Here is an 18454-nt window from a genome sequence, read left to right on the forward strand (position 1 = left end):
TCATCTGCGGTGTGGGGGCTGGGGGACCTGCCGGGCAGGAGGTCTTGCCCCTCCACCCCTCCTGCCCCAGCTGAGGAGAAGGAAGTGAAAACAGGACTCTGAGAAGTGTGATGATCACCTGGGGCTTTGGTCTTTTTGACTAAACCTCTTTAGAGACAGGCTCAATAAAAAGCTGAGCTCTTTGCTGCTGCTGTCTTGCGAATAACAATAATAGAGAATTTCAGTGGGCTTACCTGTAAAAGCCAGTTCTCAGAAATAAGAATTCCACACCAGATTATTCTGATTATTGGAATGGTGAGATGCAGTGGACACTTTAAGAGCTTCCAGAGAAACCTAAAATCGCCAAACCAGTGATGGGAAAGACACGAACATGCATCGCCCACTTGCTTGGATGGCAATGTTGGGCCTACCTGAGTGTATACAACATGCCAGGCACACCGCTGAGAGTTTCTCCTGGATCATAGCTGGTGAAGATCTCAGAAGCCCTGTGAGGTAAGTTCCCTAATTAAGCCTGTTAAGAAAGCTAAGGCCCTGAACAGTATGTGTACCATCTCATTTAATTCTTGTAAAAACTCCGTGTCTTGGGCAATGTTGTTATTTCCGTTTTGTGGTGAGGAAGCAGAAAGAAGGTCCAAACAAACTGCGATGCCAAGATGAGAGTCTGCCTTGTACGCCGAACCGTCTCAGACACTAAACACCCCCTGAGCCGCATGCAGTATAAAACAGAGATTCAGACCTGAAACTCAGTTTGTCTGATGTTAGATATATGTGCCGGTTCTCAAATTGCCCTGGCTGAAATAATTGTGGCCATTTGTGGACAGACATGTTCTGGTAAGAGTAAATTTTTTGAGATTGTGAAAGTAATTGCCATGGATTGGATTCCTTAGGAACAGAGTCTGAGACTAGGGTTCTTGTGCAGTTGATTGAGGACCTGCTCCCAGGAGAAAAGGTGCGAAAGAAGCAGAACAGGGCCAGGGAAGGCCATAAGCAGGAGTGTGGTCTCTGCAGGCCAGCCTCACTGCCATGCGCTGTGAGGCCCTAGAACATGAATTGTTTTGCAGAATTAGTACCAGGTGAAGCAAAGGCGCCAGTTGGTCATTGAGGTCTCCTCCAGGGAAAGGGGTAGTTGGCCTGGCAGGGTGGCTCCCTTTGCCAAGGGCAGTGTTCCAGAAGAGCCATTGTGAGTGGTTAGCTGGCCCTCAACAGTGAGGGGGTGGGTGTGCCAGCACAGGGGATCTGGGTGGGACTCCATCGGCATCCATTAAGGGGCAGACCCACCAGACTGCATGTTTAACCAGGTCATGGGGCCCCATCTGCCAGAGGTTCTCAGTCTGTTGGAACCTGAATTCTCACAGTGGGGCCTGAGAATCTGCATTTCTAAGAAGTTCCCCCTCTCTAACGAGATGGTGCCAGGTGCTGATGTCCAGAGGCTGCAGAAACATGTAACTTCAAAAAATACACTGTACATCCCAGAAACGGAAAGCTTAGCACTTAGTAGAGCTAGATCTGAGCTGAAATAAGTGGTTTCCAAATTGACTTTTTGAAAATTACAAACTATAAGTTTATTAATGAGGGGGTCCTTAATACTATGAAACCAGGGGGGCTGGTCCTTGGTGGAGTCATCAGGGAAAACTTCCCCAAGGAACTGGATGGCTAGCCTAGATTTGAGAATGAAGAATTAATTAGGTGAAAAGTTCAACATGCAAACAAGCTTTGGGGTGTGAGAAGCAGCTCTTAGGAAACAGTTAAAGGTGGCCAATGGAGGGTGGAACTAGAGGAGGAGGAGTTTCGTGAAGCTGCAGAAACAGTCTGGGGCTGGAGGACTTTGTCTTCACTGAATTGCCCTTGGATCAGTAAGAAAAGAAGAAACCCTTCACCTGTTCTGAGTAGGGAGGGGAATACTCAGTTCTGATACAATCGTGTTGAACTCTGCCTCCTCTGCCCAGTAAGGCTGCCCTCCTCCACTGCTGTTCTAGTCACCTTGCCATCATGTAGCTTTCAGGTCAGTGGGAAGAGGCAGCTTTACAAATGTTTCAGCATCAGGCCAAATATGGTGGCTGGCGCCAGAACATTTCTGCAGAGGGAAGCCTGTCCGTTGACTTTATTTTAAGGAGTGGGAATTTGTTCATCCTTCCTGTGCCACAGGAAATAGAACAAGGAAGGCAGTTAAGAATCATCTCTACCTCTAAAAGAAGTTCATTCATTTAGCAAAAATATTTGTAACACCTACTATCTCCTGAGCATAGTTCCATGATTCTAACAAGTCTAATTGGTAGGTAAGAAGCCTGTTTAAGCTTGGAGAGAAGGTTCTGATCGTTAACAGCACAAAACCTAATGTCTCTTGCCTTCAGTTGATTTTCAAGATGCACTTGGGTATAAGCCGACCGAGGACCTTGGCTCTGCCCCGTGTAGACAGCTGAGACCGTGGCAGGAGGCACACCTACTGGAAGGCAGGTTCCTGACTCTCCTGGCTCTCAGAGCTGAAACAGAGTTGCTAAGTTATCCTATTTCTGACATGATATATTAAACCCAAATCTCCCCACTGTATCCGATTAGCTGAAATCTCAGTGCAGGCACAGTGTCAGGCATGACAAGGCATATACTTCAGTATATGGTGGTGCCTACCTTGTCTTCATGTAATTAATACTATTTTCTTGAATCCAATGAGTTGGCTGCTATTATTGTAGCCTCACTTTTCTCTTATGTCAGAATCAAAAGTTAAGGGATTTCCTCCTACAATCCTAAAGAAAATTCCCTACATATTCTGTGGGGAAGTATCTAAGTAAGCCCTCTGAGTGGGTTCCAGAAATGGGTTTTACCAGTAGAGATCTCTAAACAGAACTTGCCCATTTTAGACACATGCTATTCTACTCTGACTGCAGTCTTTAGGCTTTCACTTGTCTGCCTTGGGGAAGGTCTCCCTAGGTTTAAGAAAAAAGTCCCAGGATCAAAGTTCCATTGAATGCAGTTGACATCTCTACAAGGGAATCAAGTGCATTGTGAGTGATCCACGTCCTCAGGATCTTGCAAAATTGTTGACTTTCACCATTCTTCTTTTGATGTACCTGATCTGTTAACCAATAATGAACGAAAAAAAAAAAAAAAAACTTGAAACGAAAAAAAGGGCCAGCAAGTGTATCTTTGAGGGAAAGAAGTGAGTGGCAGTCTCAGAGAGTTTTGTCCAATTTCAGAGCCCTCAGAGAAATGCTAAGCACACATTGGGCAGTAGCAGTTACCAAAGGCAGAAGCACAGGCAGAACACTCTTAAGAAGAGTGTATATCAGACTATTCATACATTTTTTTACACTCATAATTAGACTAGCAGAAATCAGAAAGCTGGGTCATGCCAGGGGCTCAGTGAGGCTGTGCGTCTTCAGTCACTTTGGTTGTGGCTGGTGAGAGGGCAGCCTGGCACAGATGTCCAGGAGAAGAAGCAGTGCTGTGTTTTTTGCAGTGAAGGGAGTCGGGTGGGAGAATGTCACTGGGAGAGTGGGTGGGCAAAACGTAGTGGATGCACTTCGGTATTTATTAGGCAGCAACGGAGCAAGAAGCGATGGATCATCTGTACCTAGAGTGACATGGATGGATCTGAGTAAGAAAGTAAGACCCAAAATGAAATATATAGTAATGTCACTTATGAAACTATAAATATATCTGTACAAAACAACAAAGCACATTTCACAAGAATGCAAATAAAAAGATATACATTAAACACATCCGATGATTGGCTAAGGTAAGGGACGAGGACGTGAGAACAAGAGAAGAGAAACAGTGACTTGAAAGAACTTGGAGGGTAGGGACTGGTGCCCCAGCATCTCCCAGTGGAAATTCTGATAGGTGCGCCTCTCCATTCCACCCGGGGTGTGTTGGTAAATGTGTGACAGTTAGCTTTCCAAGGGAAAAAAATCAGTCCTGGTTCATGGTGTTTGCTGATTGCCAAGGTGAAATTCCTCCTACCGTGGCTGATTTTTAAGCCAACCCTGTGACTCATGAAAGCAGTTTGGGAGATGCTCACGTTCTGCTTTTTGCAGTCTGCTGGATGGAGTTTCTAATGTCTCAAGATGGTCAATAAGCTGACTGACAATTCTGGCAGTAACTTTTAGGAAACCAAAATATATACAACCAAGATAAGGCAGGACTTTAGTACAGTGTCATTTTATTTGCCTCCTATACATTGCACACCCTGTAAGAAAGTTTATAGAGCATGTACCACCTTCCTGAAGGAAATCTGTTTTCTTTTTAGTTTCTTGAAAAATTAAAGTTTCTACCCCCCTAATAATTATTGATCAAATAAACTATGACCTAAAAATTTCTCCACAAATATCTACTTTTATCCCCAAAATGCTAAAAAAGAAAAATAATGATGATGAAACTATTGCCCAGCCATCTATATAATTTTCCATGAAAGATGGTAAATGCTATTTGGCAGAGAAGTGCAATTAGCATCACATTTCCCAGAGGAGAGCTATTTCTTTGAAAGGATTAACCATTACTGGTAAAAAGGCTAGATGGGTCTCTACAAAAATAGTCATAATTTTAGATTGTTCATCTTTAAAAAACTGCAAACATGCACTAGAAGCATTTTCAGACTTTGCTGGGAAAGCCAGACCTATTTTTAAATTTTTGTTCTATTTTTACATTGAAGTATAGTTGATTTACAATATTGTGTTAGTTTCTGGTGTGCAGCAAACTGATTCAGATCTATATATGTGTGTATACACAAACACATACACACACTTTTTCAGATTCTTTCCCATTATACAAGATACTGAATATATTTCCTGTGCTATTTAGTAAATCCTTGTTGTTTATTTTATATGTAGTAGAGCACATCTGTTAATCCCGTACTGTTAATTTATTCCCCCCTCCGGTAACCATAAGTTTGTTTTCTATATCTGTGAATCTGCTTCTGTTTTGTAAATAAGTTCATCGTATTATTTCTTAGATTCCACATATAAATTATATAGTATTTGTTTTTCTCTTACTTTATGTAGTGTGATAATCTCTAGGTCCATCCATGTTGCTGCAAATGGCAATATTCCATTCTTTTTTTACATATGCCATCTCTTTATTTGTTCGTCTGTTGATAGGCACTTGGGTTGTTTCCATGCATTGGCTCTTGTAAATAGTGCTGCTTTGAACTTAGGGGTCCATGTATCTTTTCGAATTAGTTGTCTTTTCTGGATATATGCCCAGGAGTGGGATTGCTGGATCGTATGGTAACTCTATTTTTAGTTTTTTAAGGAACCTCTATACTGTTTTCCATAGCAGCTGTACCAATTTACATTTCCACCAACAGTGTTGAAGGGTTTCCATCTCTCCACACCCTCTCCAGCATTTGTAACTTGTAGTCTTTTTGATGATAGCCGTTCTGACCTGTGTGAGGTGATAGCCCATTGTAGTTTTGATTTGCATTTCTCTAATAATTAGCAGTTTTGAGCACCTCTTCACATGCCAGTTGACCATCTGTGTCTTTGGAGAAATACCTGTTTAGGTCTTCTGCCCATTTTTTGGCTGGATGTTTTTTAAAATTATTATTGAGTTGTATGAGCTGTTTGAGAATTAAGCCCTTGTCAGTCTTATCATTTGCAAATATTGTCTCCCATTCAGGAGGTTGTCTTTTCATTTTATGGATTCCTTTGCTTGTAAGTTTGCAAAAGCTCGTAAGTTTGATTAGGTCCCTTTTATTTTTGCTTTTATTTCTATCGAGAAAACATTGGTACGATTTATGTCAGAGAATGTTTTGCCTATACTCTCTCTAGGAGTTCTGTGGTGTCTTGCATGCCTTGCATTTAAGTCTTTAAGCCGTTCTATTTTGGTGTATGGTGTGAAGGTATGATTTAACTTCACTACTGCCTCGTTGAATTCATTTATCAGTTGTATGTTTGAAGTCTCAGGGTATTCTATAGAGTATCATGTCATCTGCATACAGTGACAACTTTACCTCTTTCCTTCTGATTTGGAGTACCTTTTATTTTTCTTTTCTGATTGCTGTGAAAGCCAGATCTATTGGAGTAAAAATTCTTCCTTGTCACCTCATTAGAGCAGGATATCTCAGCCTCAGCACCGTTGACATTTGAGGTCTGGAGACTATCGGTACACTATAGGATGTTTAGTAGCACTGGTCTCTACCCTCTAGATACCCATCCTACCCCCTCAGTTGTGACAGACAAAAATATCTCCAGGCATTGCCAGATGTCCCCAGGGGGCAGAATCACACTGGGTTGAGATGCACTGCATTAGAAACACCCATATCTTTTCATCATGTTGGTCACATTTTCACTGAGGAGGCCTTGCCAAGTTGGCATTATGAAGCAGCTATCTTAGAGTGGGCTGCAAGAGTTCCATAAATCTTTATGAATTGCTTTTATTTCTGCTGTTTCATAAATATGTTCCAAGTCCCTTGTGCTATAGATAACTATGAGAGATACGTTTTTGACACTTGCTATGACCAAATCAACATTCTGTACCACCAGACGTCTTTTTTCTTATTTTGATTTTCAAAAACAGAGAAGCCTGGAATGGGTCAAATCCCACCAGCTAAGTTGAAGGACTTAATTACCAACAGAGTGAAAAAAGCCTTTCAAATGGCCCTTGCTGCTTTCTAGCTATTAATACTATCAGCTCATCCGGTCTCACACAACACATTTTTAACTTTCTTCCTCTTTAGAAGACTTGACAAGGTAAGGAAATTAGTATGCCAATCCCCTTCTGACCTGTGAGGAAGCTGAAGCTCAAGAGAGGTTAAGGCCAGAGTATGACCAAGGTAACCCAACTTGGTACAGGCAAGAGCCTAAAAACCAGGACCCCTGACATATCACTAGGTCATGCTGCCCCCCTCACCATACAAGAGATCTTCAGCTTTCTATTACTTTCCAAAGAGCAATCAAGAGAAGACACTGTTTTACTATAAAACTTGTCATTATCTTCCCCAAGTTGGGACATTTGGTTTAGAGGGCATTAGCCCACTGTGTCCCCCTTTGTCTGACAAAGCAATAAAGCTATCCTTTTCTACTTCACTTCCACCCTCCTCCCCGCAACAAAAAAAAAAAGGAAGAGAGGGAGGGAGGGTGGGAAAGAGTGGAAGAAAGGCACAGGGAGGTGAAGAGAATCATGGTCATTACTATAATTTACTAAAATAAAACTCTAACTCATGGTGAGATTAATTGTACTAATTATTTTTACTGATGTAAAAGCGTAATTAACAAATGGTAAAATAGGAAAATTCCTTTTGTTACACTGCAGAGTATTTATTATTTCTTCCTGGGAGTTTATTTAAGCTTTCAAATAAAAATCAATTTTTCCTGAGTTTTCTGAAATCGGAGCTGATAAGGCTACCAGACTCACGGGCCCAAATATCGCACTGCTTTGGGCTATAGAAGTTTCCCTTCTGCCAGTTAACCTGAATTCTCAAGAATTTCTGGAGGGCAGATAAAAAGACCCCAACAAAGTCTTTTTACATGACATAGTCTAACAAGTCTCCTATTTGAGCCGACCCTTCCAGTGCTAGGAAACTGCTCCTGAGAATCTACAAATCAGTTTATTTCTGCGGATGCCCTTTTCTAGATGATGTGTATATGTGTGTCCTTTCTATGACTGCTCTTGTTTTTTCAGTCCCTTTTACACTTCCCTGTGGCTCAGATGGTAAAGTGTCTGCCTACAATGCGGGAGACCCAGGTTCAATCCCTGGGTCGGAAGGATCTCCTGGAGAAGGAAATGGCACCGCACTCCAGTACTCTTGCCTGGAAAATCCCATGGATGGAAGAGCCTGGTAGCTATAGTCCACGGGATCGCAGAGTCCGGACATGACTGAGTGACTTCACTTCACTTTACAACACTGTCTTGACAATTAAAATAATTGGCCTCTGATGCTTTATTCTCTTCACTGATAAAAAATCTGTGTATTTCCTACTTTCAGCTGAAAAGTACACCATCAGCTTAAACCAGAAAGGGTCATTACATTCTTTCTGTAAAGAGTCAATGTAAATATTTTAGGCTTTGTGGGCTACATAAGGTCTCTATTATATATTTCCCTCTCTCTCTTTTTTTTAAAAAAAGCCTCTCAAAATGTACAAGCCGTGCTTGTGTGTCAGACAAAAGGCTTGTGGCTGCCTTCGTCTGTCAAACCCTTGACCTAAACAGTTAATTTTAAATGGGCCCGAAATAAACCATTTGGAATTAGTTGGAACAACTTTACTATCCAGACCTCTGGAGACAAACTGAAGGGAACTCAGGCCAACATGTTGGTAACTGAGAAAGGTCGATGGAGAAAGGCGGTCGTCCAGTGCTGCTGCCCTAAGGAGAGGAAGGAGACCTGGACTCAGCTTGGTTTTGCCTTAAGCCTGAACCCAGGGAAGCTGGTCGATGGGGATAAAACTGAAATAAAGACACTAAGAACAAGGTCAGTTTATTTTACTCTCCCTCCCAAGGCTGTTAACCTGGGAAACAGTGGGCTGATCATGTAAACTGTCTCTGAGTTTAGTTCATTCATTACAAATCTCACTCTTGCTCATGAGGTCAAAAAGTGAATAAATCAAGGCTGAGAGGGAAATCCAGTCCAAGGGAAGCGTCTTCAAGAGCCACAATGCGGATCCTGACTTGCACAAAACTGCTCAGCATCTTCTACAAATGGTGGGAGAACTTTATTTTAATACAAACATCTTCTTTTGAACCTGGCCCCTTCCTGCACCACTACAAAGCAGCTTTGTCACTGAAAAGCAATCCATTTATTTGAGCATACTCTTTTTAGGCAATTGTAATTTTTTCCACCGTCGTAACACCACTCTGTGCTTCTCACTGCTGGTCTTCTCCTCCAGCACTTTTTTCAGGATAATCCTCATCACTGTCTCTGTTTCTGCTTCTTTATCCTCTCCAATAAGAAGATCCAACGTATCTCCCACTTTCACCTGAAAATTAAAAAGAAAACAGAGCTGTCGTTTGGGGAAATGCAGGCCAATGCAAACATCTCTACTTTGGGTTTTCCCCAGAGAACCAGTCCCTGGCGGGGAGGTACTCCTTTGAAACAGTCACTTATCTTAGTGCCTCCAGGTGAAAGGGCCTCCCTCTCTGGGAAGGTGCCTCAAACCCATGTGGCTTAACATGGACCAGTGTCACTCCTTCAGGCTGAGACAGCTAGCTGCTTGAGGATGGGCCCTGTGTGGCTCTGATTTTCATCCCTATTGCATGACTTAAGGAAACTCTTGAATGGAAGCATTTATTTTGGTAACAATGGCAAAAAACAAAGGAAGCGGGACATAATTTTAGAGAGTATGAGCATAGTAATTACTACAGGCACTGGGAAGACACTGAGAAGACAATTTTCAGTATAACACATTCACTGATTTCAACCCAGATAAGCTACATCATTGCATACAGGGCATAATTTGTTGGAAATTCATCACAGTGCAACAACAGCCGTATCTCTTTAAGAAATGGAAGTAAAGAAACTGCTTTCCGGTACTGGCTAGCCCCAGGGATGACACATCATCAAGAAGAGACAGGACTCCATGAACAAGGATGGAATGCCCCAGAAAAGAGGATGCTGACCTGGGTTAAAAGGGCTGAGATCAAACCCATTTTTATCCAGAGAGGAGCTCTGGCTTGAGTGAGTGCAGGACATGCCCTGGGGGGCAGTCACATTCGTGCTGCCCGGGTGCAAACAGCCCGAGACAGACACCGGGTCCTGGCAGCTCAGTATCCAGGGCATCTGCCCAGTAACTCAGGAAGGGGCTAAACTGACCCAGGTGCAATATGCGGCTTTTGCTACAACACAATCCAGGGTGACCAGAGGCCATCTCAGACCACTCACCACCACTTCCGAGCCCGGGACGGGCACAGGGTTGAAGAGGCAGGACAGGAAGACAGGGAGGGACCCTCATGTGTGGGCCACGGACCCTTAAGTGGGCATAGGTACCCATTTAAAAGGTTGCTTGGGGGCTTCTGTTTAAGAAGCCATCGTGCCAAATGCTTACGTTTACTGCATTTTCCAATGAATACTCCCTAAGGCGGTCCTAACTTCATGCTGTTGGAATATCTGTACTTCACTAGGGCAAGCAACCCACTCAAGACATCCGTAGGCCCAATACTCAGTCAACAGCGTGGGAACGCACACCTGCTCACCACAACACCATACCGGTCAATCCTGGCAGCTGGATATAAAACTCACAAGTGAAGTGAAAGTCACTCAGTCGTGTCGAACTCTTCATGACCCCATGGACTATACAGTCCATGGAATTCTCAAGGCCAGAATACTGGAGTGGGTAGCCTTTCCCTTCTCCAGGGGATCTTCCCAACCCAGGGATTGAACCCAGGTCTCCTGCATTGCAGGCAGATTCTTTACCAGCTGAGCCACAAGGGAAGCCCAAGAATACCTGACCCAGGAATCAAACTGCAGTCTCCTGCATTGCAGGCAGATTCGGGAAGCCCAAAACTCAAAGGGCTGATTTTAAACCATTAACTTTCTCCCCTCTGGGCTGAGAAGCAGAGAGACTAACACCATAGTGAGGCATGATGACTGCTTCTCTTTGTGGGTATGAGGGCATCATCTGGGCCAGATGCAGGGGCAGAGGGGAGTCAGTTCTCCTGAAGTTCTGCTGGGTTCAATTTTTAAAAAATGACCATGTGGCCAACCTATATAGGCATTTAAAATCAATGTTCAGAAATACAAGACTTGGAAACGCTGCTTTACCTTTTTTGGCATAACTCTGTGTCATTAAAATTCCTTTTTAAATAAAGGAATACATTAATGCACATGATACAAGATGTAAAAGGTATAAAAGGATATACAGAGAAAAATCAACCCGTTATGTATCCTCAGCAGCTGGGCACAAGCCCCATGGAGCAGGCCACGGAAGGGGAGGTGTCCTTCATTCCCTTCAACTGTGGGAGACAGCGCAGTAGACACAAAGCAAGACTGGCTGGGATTAGGGGCTGTTCCAAGTATCTACATTTCCAATCTCCCCTTAGCTGCAGTTACTATGGCTACCAGGCCTCCTAGTAACAAGGCAGCCGTGTGTTAATGCTGGGCCCTTCCTTTGCTGACCCTCAGGAGAAATCTGGAAGGCAGCCAAGACAATAGAACACCCAAGGCAGAATGAAGAAGCAGCAATTAGACTGTAGTTAACAATATCGCAAAGCAGAGGGAGAAAAAACAGATCTGTGGTATCTGCAAATGAGGCCCTGACAGAGGCATCCTGCACCAAGAACAGGTCTTGTCTTAGGAACACTGCGGCTGGCTAGAGGGGGCTGGGCTACACAGGGAAAAGCAATTAAGGGACAAGAAGGACTTGATGTCCAGATGCCCGTCTGGAGTGCCTGACTTCCTGCAGCTCACAGAGCAAGGGCTGACACCCGAAGTCTGAACCTGCCAGGCTGGGTGCCTTCAGAGGAACAGTGGCCTTGAGACTTGGTGGCCAAGAAAAGCACTGGGGATCCCCTCTTCAGTCCACCCAGCCACAAGAACCACTCAGCACAGGATCAGGGCCTCTGAAGACAGCCTCCGTGCTCATCTAGGTCCACAGCTGATGGCTCACACCCTCCCACGTCCCAGGGGAACGGGATGCAGCTCACGTTCTCCGATCCCAGGGTTGCTTTGAAATACGAGAGAAGCTAAAATAAAAACCTTCAAAAGTGTGTCTAACTCCGCTAGAACATTTATTCCCTGGACACTGACTGGGAGTTATATTCTGTCTGCTAATGCCTCAAGGGTCAGTGTCTGCCACACTTTTTAAGGGTCTCTGCCATATACTTTTTAAAACTGTCTTGTTAACTTTTACTATCATTATTATTTTTCCCAATTATGAAAGTGAAACATACTCATAAAAAATTCAGAAAATAAAACACATGAACATAACTCACAATGCCCACTCAAAGATAAATGCTGCTGCTGCTGCTAAGTCACTTCAGTCGTGTCCGACTCTGTGCGACCCCACAGACGGCAGCCCACCAGGCTTCCCTGTCCCTGGGATTCTCCAGGCAAGAACATTGGAGTGGGTTGCCATTTCCTTCTCCAATGCATGAAAGTAAAAAGTGAAAGTGAAGTCACTCAGTCGTGTCCGACTCTTAGCGACCCCATGGACTGCAGCCCACCAGGCTCCTCCGTCCATGGATTCTCCAGGCAAGAGTACTAGAGTGGGGTGCCATTGCCTTCTCCGATTTTAATCTAGATATATGTATATATGTAACTTATTTTTACAAAAATACATTTTTATAAGAATATGTATCATTTATTATAACATCAGATACTAGAAATTCATTTTCTTGTAACACTTATTAATGATTCTGTCATAAAACAACAATATCAACAGGGCTATCAGGAAATATAGAACCTTTTTGATGGCTGCTCTGCACACAGAGCAGTGTAACTTCTGCTGAGCTGAACAGAATCGCACATCTGCTCAGGTTACAGCAGGCCAAAGAAACCTCTACATGGATCAAACATTTCTTTTTGGCCTGATTATTATGATTTCAGAGAGGCTAACATTAATAACTTAAGAAGTTTAATTAATAGATTTTTTCTAGTTCTGATAGTGACTTGTCTTAAAATTTTAAAGAAAAAGAGGAAGCTTCATCTCAAAGTCATTATGGCTACAATCAGCAAGTGGTCTGTGTGACTGAAGCTGTGTGGCTAGGCCTGAGGGAGACCTTCAAGGTGGTAAGACAGACATACCTGAGGAGCCACTGATGCCCCAAGGAAGGAGCCCCAGGGGAGACTGGGGAAGGCGTTAACTGAGTACAGAACAACACACAAAAATATTTGGTTGTCATAGTATCTTACCGTTCTGCTTTTCTTCCATAGTTTTTCCCCATTCAGCCTGAGTTCACCTTTGTAGAATGCATCTTCCACTTTGCTTAAAAAAAAAAAGTCAAAGTACTTTAAAATAGAAATATATTCAAGACAATTATATAATTTTGAGGAAAATACTGGCTATTAATAATGCTTTTCCTGACAGTGACCAGCCTACTCACAAAATCTCCATTCTGGGCATTGGGAAAGTGAAAGTCAACTGCTCCTATATGAATCTAAACAGGGAGACCGAAGGGCACTGCTGAGTAGATGTGGCTGCTGCAAAGATCTGCTAGAGTGAGATGGCAGGTAAGCAGCGCTCTGCTGGGACTTCACGCAGGTGATAGCTCCCGTGATCCACGACAGTCAACATGAGTGGGTGCTACCTTCCCCTCACATGCTCTGAGAGAAAAACCAGTTACCACACCTGTGGTGAGGCTGTTAAGAAACCCTCTGCTGATCTGCACTGAGGCTGGGGAAATGCCAATCCAGCCACTGCTGATCTCTATGAATTTAATCAGTGGAGCGACTAGACCAAGGCAGATACAGACAAAAATGAGTGCCCTTTCGTCTTAACGCTCAGACTCCTGGTGATTGATGTTGGGGGTTTTCCTAATAACAGTACTAGCTACTACTGTGAGAGACAGGGAGGCCCTTAACGAGCCTGCCAGACTTTACAGAACATTGAAGTCCTGATGAGGGTGCCTGTGCGCTCAGAGTCATCTTTATGAGTCTTTAAGTTTCATGGATTAAAAAACTAAACTATGCCATTAAATTAGGACATAAAGGTACAAATTAGACAAAGGAATCTTAATTTCTTATTCATATGACAGTTCTTACTTTGCATGCAGTATGCACACAATGATTGCTAAAGGAATGAATGAACAGTGACGATCACTATTATTATATAATAGGTCTAGCGAAGAAACAAGGAGATTAAAGAAACCTTGAAGGTTATGCTTAATATCTCCATACACTATATACATGAACGCACATAGTATTTTCATCATCATAGCTAACATACATTGAGAACCCAGGTGCCACACATTGTTGTAAATGCTACAGGAAGATAGACTGACTTATTTAATCCTAGCCACCACCTTCTAAAGCCAGTTCTATTAGCCTTATTTTACAGATGAGGGAACTGCACAGAGATTTTAAGTATCTTGTCCAAAGTCACAGAGAGCCAGGATTAAAGCCCCGGTAGTCTGGGTACAAAGCCTGCAGTTTTAACCACCACATTATGCTGCTTCTAAGATATACCATCTCACGTAGCATTTGTGAAACCCAGGTGCATTCTATGCTTGCTATATACATCTAACATGGTGATTCCTTTTTTCCTCAAGAAGCTGTTTTTACATCAGTGGTTCATCTTACAGTTGACTATGTCTTAGAGTCAAGGAAACACGGCACATGGGATTTGCAGGCAGTCATTTGACTTCTTTGGGAATTAGTTTTTTCACGTATAGAATGAAATAATTGGACCAGGTTCCTGTAAGATTCTTTCACATCTGTGGTTACCCTTCACTGTAATATGAGCCATGTGATTGGTAATGCTGCTTTAAAACAACCAAGAAGACAAGTGATTTTTGTATGAAAACGCACATACTTCCTTCCGATATCTAGGCCCGTCTTCAGGATAACGTCATACCGGAAAGACTGTACTGCTTTGTCCAGGTCTTTATAGTCTTTGACCTCACTGGGGTTGTCCTCGGGCTCCTCTTCCAGCTCACTCATCTCATCCCTCTCTTCATCAGAGTCCCCTTCATCTTCCACTTTTTGTAGAGTCTTTTTAGTGGATTTTTTAGAGCTTATATTACTTTTGAGTCTTATGGAAAATGGAAAAATATATTCCGGAGATATTAAAAGCCCTGGGAGTCTCAGTGAGAAAATGTTATGGAGGAGTGTTTTATAATTTGATGCATTTAACTTGGCACTAGACAAATACAAGTATCGATTCCAGGAAGCACAGCCTTTATGTGAAGGTGTCCCTCGAAGTGCTCTGCAGAGTCCAATCCAGGCATCTGGCTTTCTTAAAATGCTGCTGGGCAGTCTGACACTAGTCATAGCCATGGCACATACTACCTGAAACAGACAATTCAGATTTAGTTCACAAGTGTGGTATCTTGGCATTCTTACTACATAAACCATGCACACTGTGAACACGTTACAGCTGATACTGTACCATGTTCCCTCCTACAAAAGGCCATGTTGGGTCCACACGAACCAAGGCCATGCACACTGTACCTGGTGAGTCTTCTGGCTGTACTTAATGTACTGACCTGATAGGACAGTCATGAAGGTCAAACTGGATGCTAATACATGTGAAAACACAGGTTCCACTCTTCTCACTCCCCCAAATTAGTTTGGGTACTGACTGCTCAGTGCTTTCCCCACCCTCTTTGGCTATGTCGTGCAGCTTGCAGGATCTCAGTTCCCCAACCAGGGATTAAACCTGAGCCCCAGCAGTGACAAGTCCAGAATCCTAACCACTAGGCCACCAGGGAATGCCCTTAATGATTTTAGAGAAAAAAAAAAAAATCTCAGAACAAGAAACACTGTCTACTGACATACATTACAAGCTTACAATAATGGACTTTGCCAAGGATACTAGATCATCACTTTATAAACCCAGAGTAAGTCTCTCAACTTTCAACCTCCAACTACAGCAAATCAGAGCTAGGAATGAGCAAATTGTACAGATCTGCATTCTACCCCCTTTCACATCTTCTTCCTAATAGATTCATTAGCTAGCAGAGAAAGAAAGGGTAGGTCACAGAGAGCCAGGATTAAAGCCCCAGTAGTCTGGGTACAAAGCCTGCAGTTTTAACCATATTATGCTGCTTCTAAGATATACCATCTCACGTAGCATTTGTGAAACCCAGGTGCATTCTATGCTTGCTATATACATCTAACATGGTGATTTCTTTTTTCCTCAAGAAGCTGTTTTTACATCAGTGGTTCATCTTACAGTTGACTAACTGTAATCACCACTAACTAGGTGATTGTTCCCTGAGGCACTGAGGCACAGTCATGCCACATGTCCTGTATGCTCCACTGCGAGAGGCCTCCTGGAAGACTTCACCTGGTTTCCTCTAGACTTTGTCCCAGGCATCTTGAACCTTGCATGTTGTATCATTTTCTGTTGTAAATCATAGCCATGACCCATAGCTGAGTCCTGTTGAGTCTTCCCAGTGAAATCAGTGAACCTAGAGGTGGTCTTGCAGATCCTGACATAGTATCTGACTGCCTATTCGACATATCCATTTGGATGCATAACAGGGACTCCAGTCTTAATTGGCCCTGAAACAAACTCTGATATATCTGCAACCCCAAATCTGCTCTAGCTGCAGCCGTCCCCATCTCAGTTAATAGTAACTCCACCCTTCTAGTTCCTGAAAAGGAAAGCTTTCAGTCACTCTTGACTCTTTCCCCCCTACTCAGATCCATTATGTCAGGAAATCATGTTGGCTTATCTCCAAAACCAAAACATTTGGTTTCCCTTTCACAATTACCACTGTTACCACAGATTCAGGCCCCGGTCTATCATCAGGATGACTACCAAGGCTCCATCACAGTCTGTTCTCCATACAGCAGTCAGTCAGATAGACTCTTTTAAAAAGAATTTGTATCACGTCTCTCCTTCCCTCACAATCCTACAAAAGCACTGAAAAAGCAAACTCCCTCCCTTGCCCTATAGGCCGTGATCTGCCCCCTCCATTTCCTCTCTGACCTCATCTCCCGCCTCTCTCACCCTTGCTTACTCAACTCCTTCCTGAAGATCCTCGTACACAACAGGCAAACTTCTGAGTAAACTCCTTTGTTCCAGGTGCCCTACTACACCCTTAGTCCAGGTTATCTGCAGGGATAACTCATTTTTTAACTCAGTGAAGTCTACTCATTCCAACTCCATTTAACAGGTATCTTGTCCTCCCAATCTCCCCTGTTCTACTTTCTTCCATCATAGCATTATCTACTATCATGTTATATAATTTACTGGTTTTGTTTTTGTTTTTTTTAAATGACTCTGCTAGTAGAATATAAACTGTTACCGGTGCTATTTTCCTCTGCTCAAGCCCAAGTGCCCAGAATAGTGCCTGGCACGTGGTAAGTACTTGATTAAATACTGTGAAGTGAAAGCACAGCAAAAGAACCTGTGCGTTAGAATGAAGAGCTAAGAGGGGGTTGGGTTGACGGGTAAGAGGTGAGATCGCCAGGAGCCTTCCATATCAAAGCGTGGACTTATCCAGAGTGTGTGAGAGTTATAGAAAGATCTTAGGTAGGGAAGTGATCCGACAGTAGTGCTTTTTAAGATTTCTTTGGCGCGACAGCGTGAACATAAAGGGATGATCGCGGCAGGAGGCCTGAAGGTGGTTTTGACTGAGATCTTCAGGCGAGATATAAAATCTGTGAACTAACCAAAGTCTGTAAGAACAGCAACTACCTGAATGCAGAGGCGACGCTGTCCTGAACCCGCGGGACACTTGGAATCGCTCCACGTTCCTGAGCCCGTTAACTACTCCGAATGGAGAACCTGATTGAACTGCTTTTAGGTCAATTGCAACTAAAAATCTCTTGGCTCAGAGGCTGACAAACTGCTGAGACAAGGTCATGTTCCCCTCGCTCCCTCCCTACCCCCTCGGGCTGCGCACCTTCGCAGGTTCTCAAGGTCAAGGGAAACTGGACACCAGAGTCCTCGAGCTTGCAGTCTGCGTCTGCAGCCAGCAGGAGCAGCCAGACCCAGGAGCGGACAGCCTTGGCCCCCCGGGTCCACGGGGCGTCCCGAGCTGGCCGGGCCGGGGCAGGACGCGAGACACTCACGCGGAGCCCCGGCGGGAGCGCAGCCAGGGGAGGGGAGCTCGCCGCTCCTGTATTTCCCACGTGCGCGCGATGAAGCAACAGAGGGGGGAGCGGGCCTGGGTCACCGCTGGCCCGGCAGGGGCGCAGTTACCTGTACGTCAGCGCTGCTCCTCCCTCCCCGCCCCCCTCCCAGCGGCCTTGCAGACCGCCTGCCTCCAGGCCCCGCCCTATCTTTGCCCCGCCCCTTCCGTCGGCGCCGGCGCGTTGAGAGCGGGCTGGGCGAGGCGCCGGGGCGCGGTGATGGCGACGCAGCGACCTCTGCTGCAAGCGGTATCTAGGAGGACTGCGTGGGGAGTGTGGGCGGCCTGGAGGACCGATTAGCTGTGAGCTGGACCGGAAGCCACCTCCGGGTGATTGATTCCACGTGGTTGAAGAGAGTTTTGAGTTTTTTTTTTTTTTAGATAAGTAATTTTTTATTGAAGTCTAGTTGATACTCGTTTGTGTGTGTTTGTGAAGTCGCTCAGTCTTCTCCGACTGTTTGGGACCCCGTGGACTGTAGCCCGCCAGCCTCCTCTGCCCATGGGATTCTCCAGGCAAGAATACTGGAATGGGTTGCCATGTCCTTCTCCAGCGGATCTTCCCAACCCTGGAACCAAAGGGCCTCCTGCATTGCAGGCAGACGCTTTATCGTCTGAGCCACCAGGGAAGCCTGATACGTAATACTACATAAATTATTGGTGTACAAAATAGTGATTCACAATTTTTAAAGGTTATACTCATTTGCTGTATTCCCCCTGTTTTATAAAATATTCTTGTAGTTTATTTTAAAGTGAGTAGTTTGTGTCTCTTAATCCTGTATTTCTATATTGC

At 44.1% G+C, this 18454-nt stretch overlaps 1 protein-coding gene across 7 annotated transcripts; it reads right to left on the bottom strand.

Moving 5' to 3' along the window:
• Positions 1-8390: 8390 nt before the first annotated feature.
• On the bottom strand, positions 8391-17794 carry MTRES1 (mitochondrial transcription rescue factor 1). Of its 7 annotated transcripts, none has more exons than XM_019967273.2 (4): positions 17437-17794; positions 14436-14869; positions 12776-12848; positions 8391-8906 (listed from the first exon to the last, which is right to left on the bottom strand). In XM_019967273.2, exons 2-4 carry the CDS (start codon positions 14855-14857, stop codon positions 8727-8729), a joined length of 675 nt encoding a protein of 224 aa, XP_019822832.1. In that variant the 5' UTR covers positions 14858-14869; positions 17437-17794; the 3' UTR covers positions 8391-8726. The 7 variants fall into 7 exon arrangements, with proteins under 7 accessions (XP_019822832.1, XP_070652114.1, XP_070652113.1 ...); XM_070796013.1 differs by having other exon boundaries at positions 14394-14865; positions 17606-17791; XM_070796012.1 differs by having other exon boundaries at positions 14394-14869; positions 17606-17791.
• Positions 17795-18454: the final 660 nt, after the last annotated feature.

Source organism: Bos indicus, chromosome 9, assembly GCF_029378745.1.
Source record: "Bos indicus isolate NIAB-ARS_2022 breed Sahiwal x Tharparkar chromosome 9, NIAB-ARS_B.indTharparkar_mat_pri_1.0, whole genome shotgun sequence".
Taxonomy (NCBI): Eukaryota; Metazoa; Chordata; class Mammalia; order Artiodactyla; family Bovidae; genus Bos; species Bos indicus.

Coding starts and splice junctions, on each gene's coding strand:
- MTRES1 (XM_070796013.1), bottom strand. CDS start 14,857: ATGGCTATGACTAGTGTCAGACTGCCCAGCAGCATTTTAAGAAAGCCA. Junction 12,849..14,393: donor GGCCTAGATATCGGAAGGAA/GTATGTGCGTTT, acceptor TTTTTTTTTAAG/CAAAGTGGAAGATGCATTCT. Junction 8,907..12,775: donor TATGGAAGAAAAGCAGAACG/GTAAGATACTAT, acceptor TTTAATTTTCAG/GTGAAAGTGGGAGATACGTT.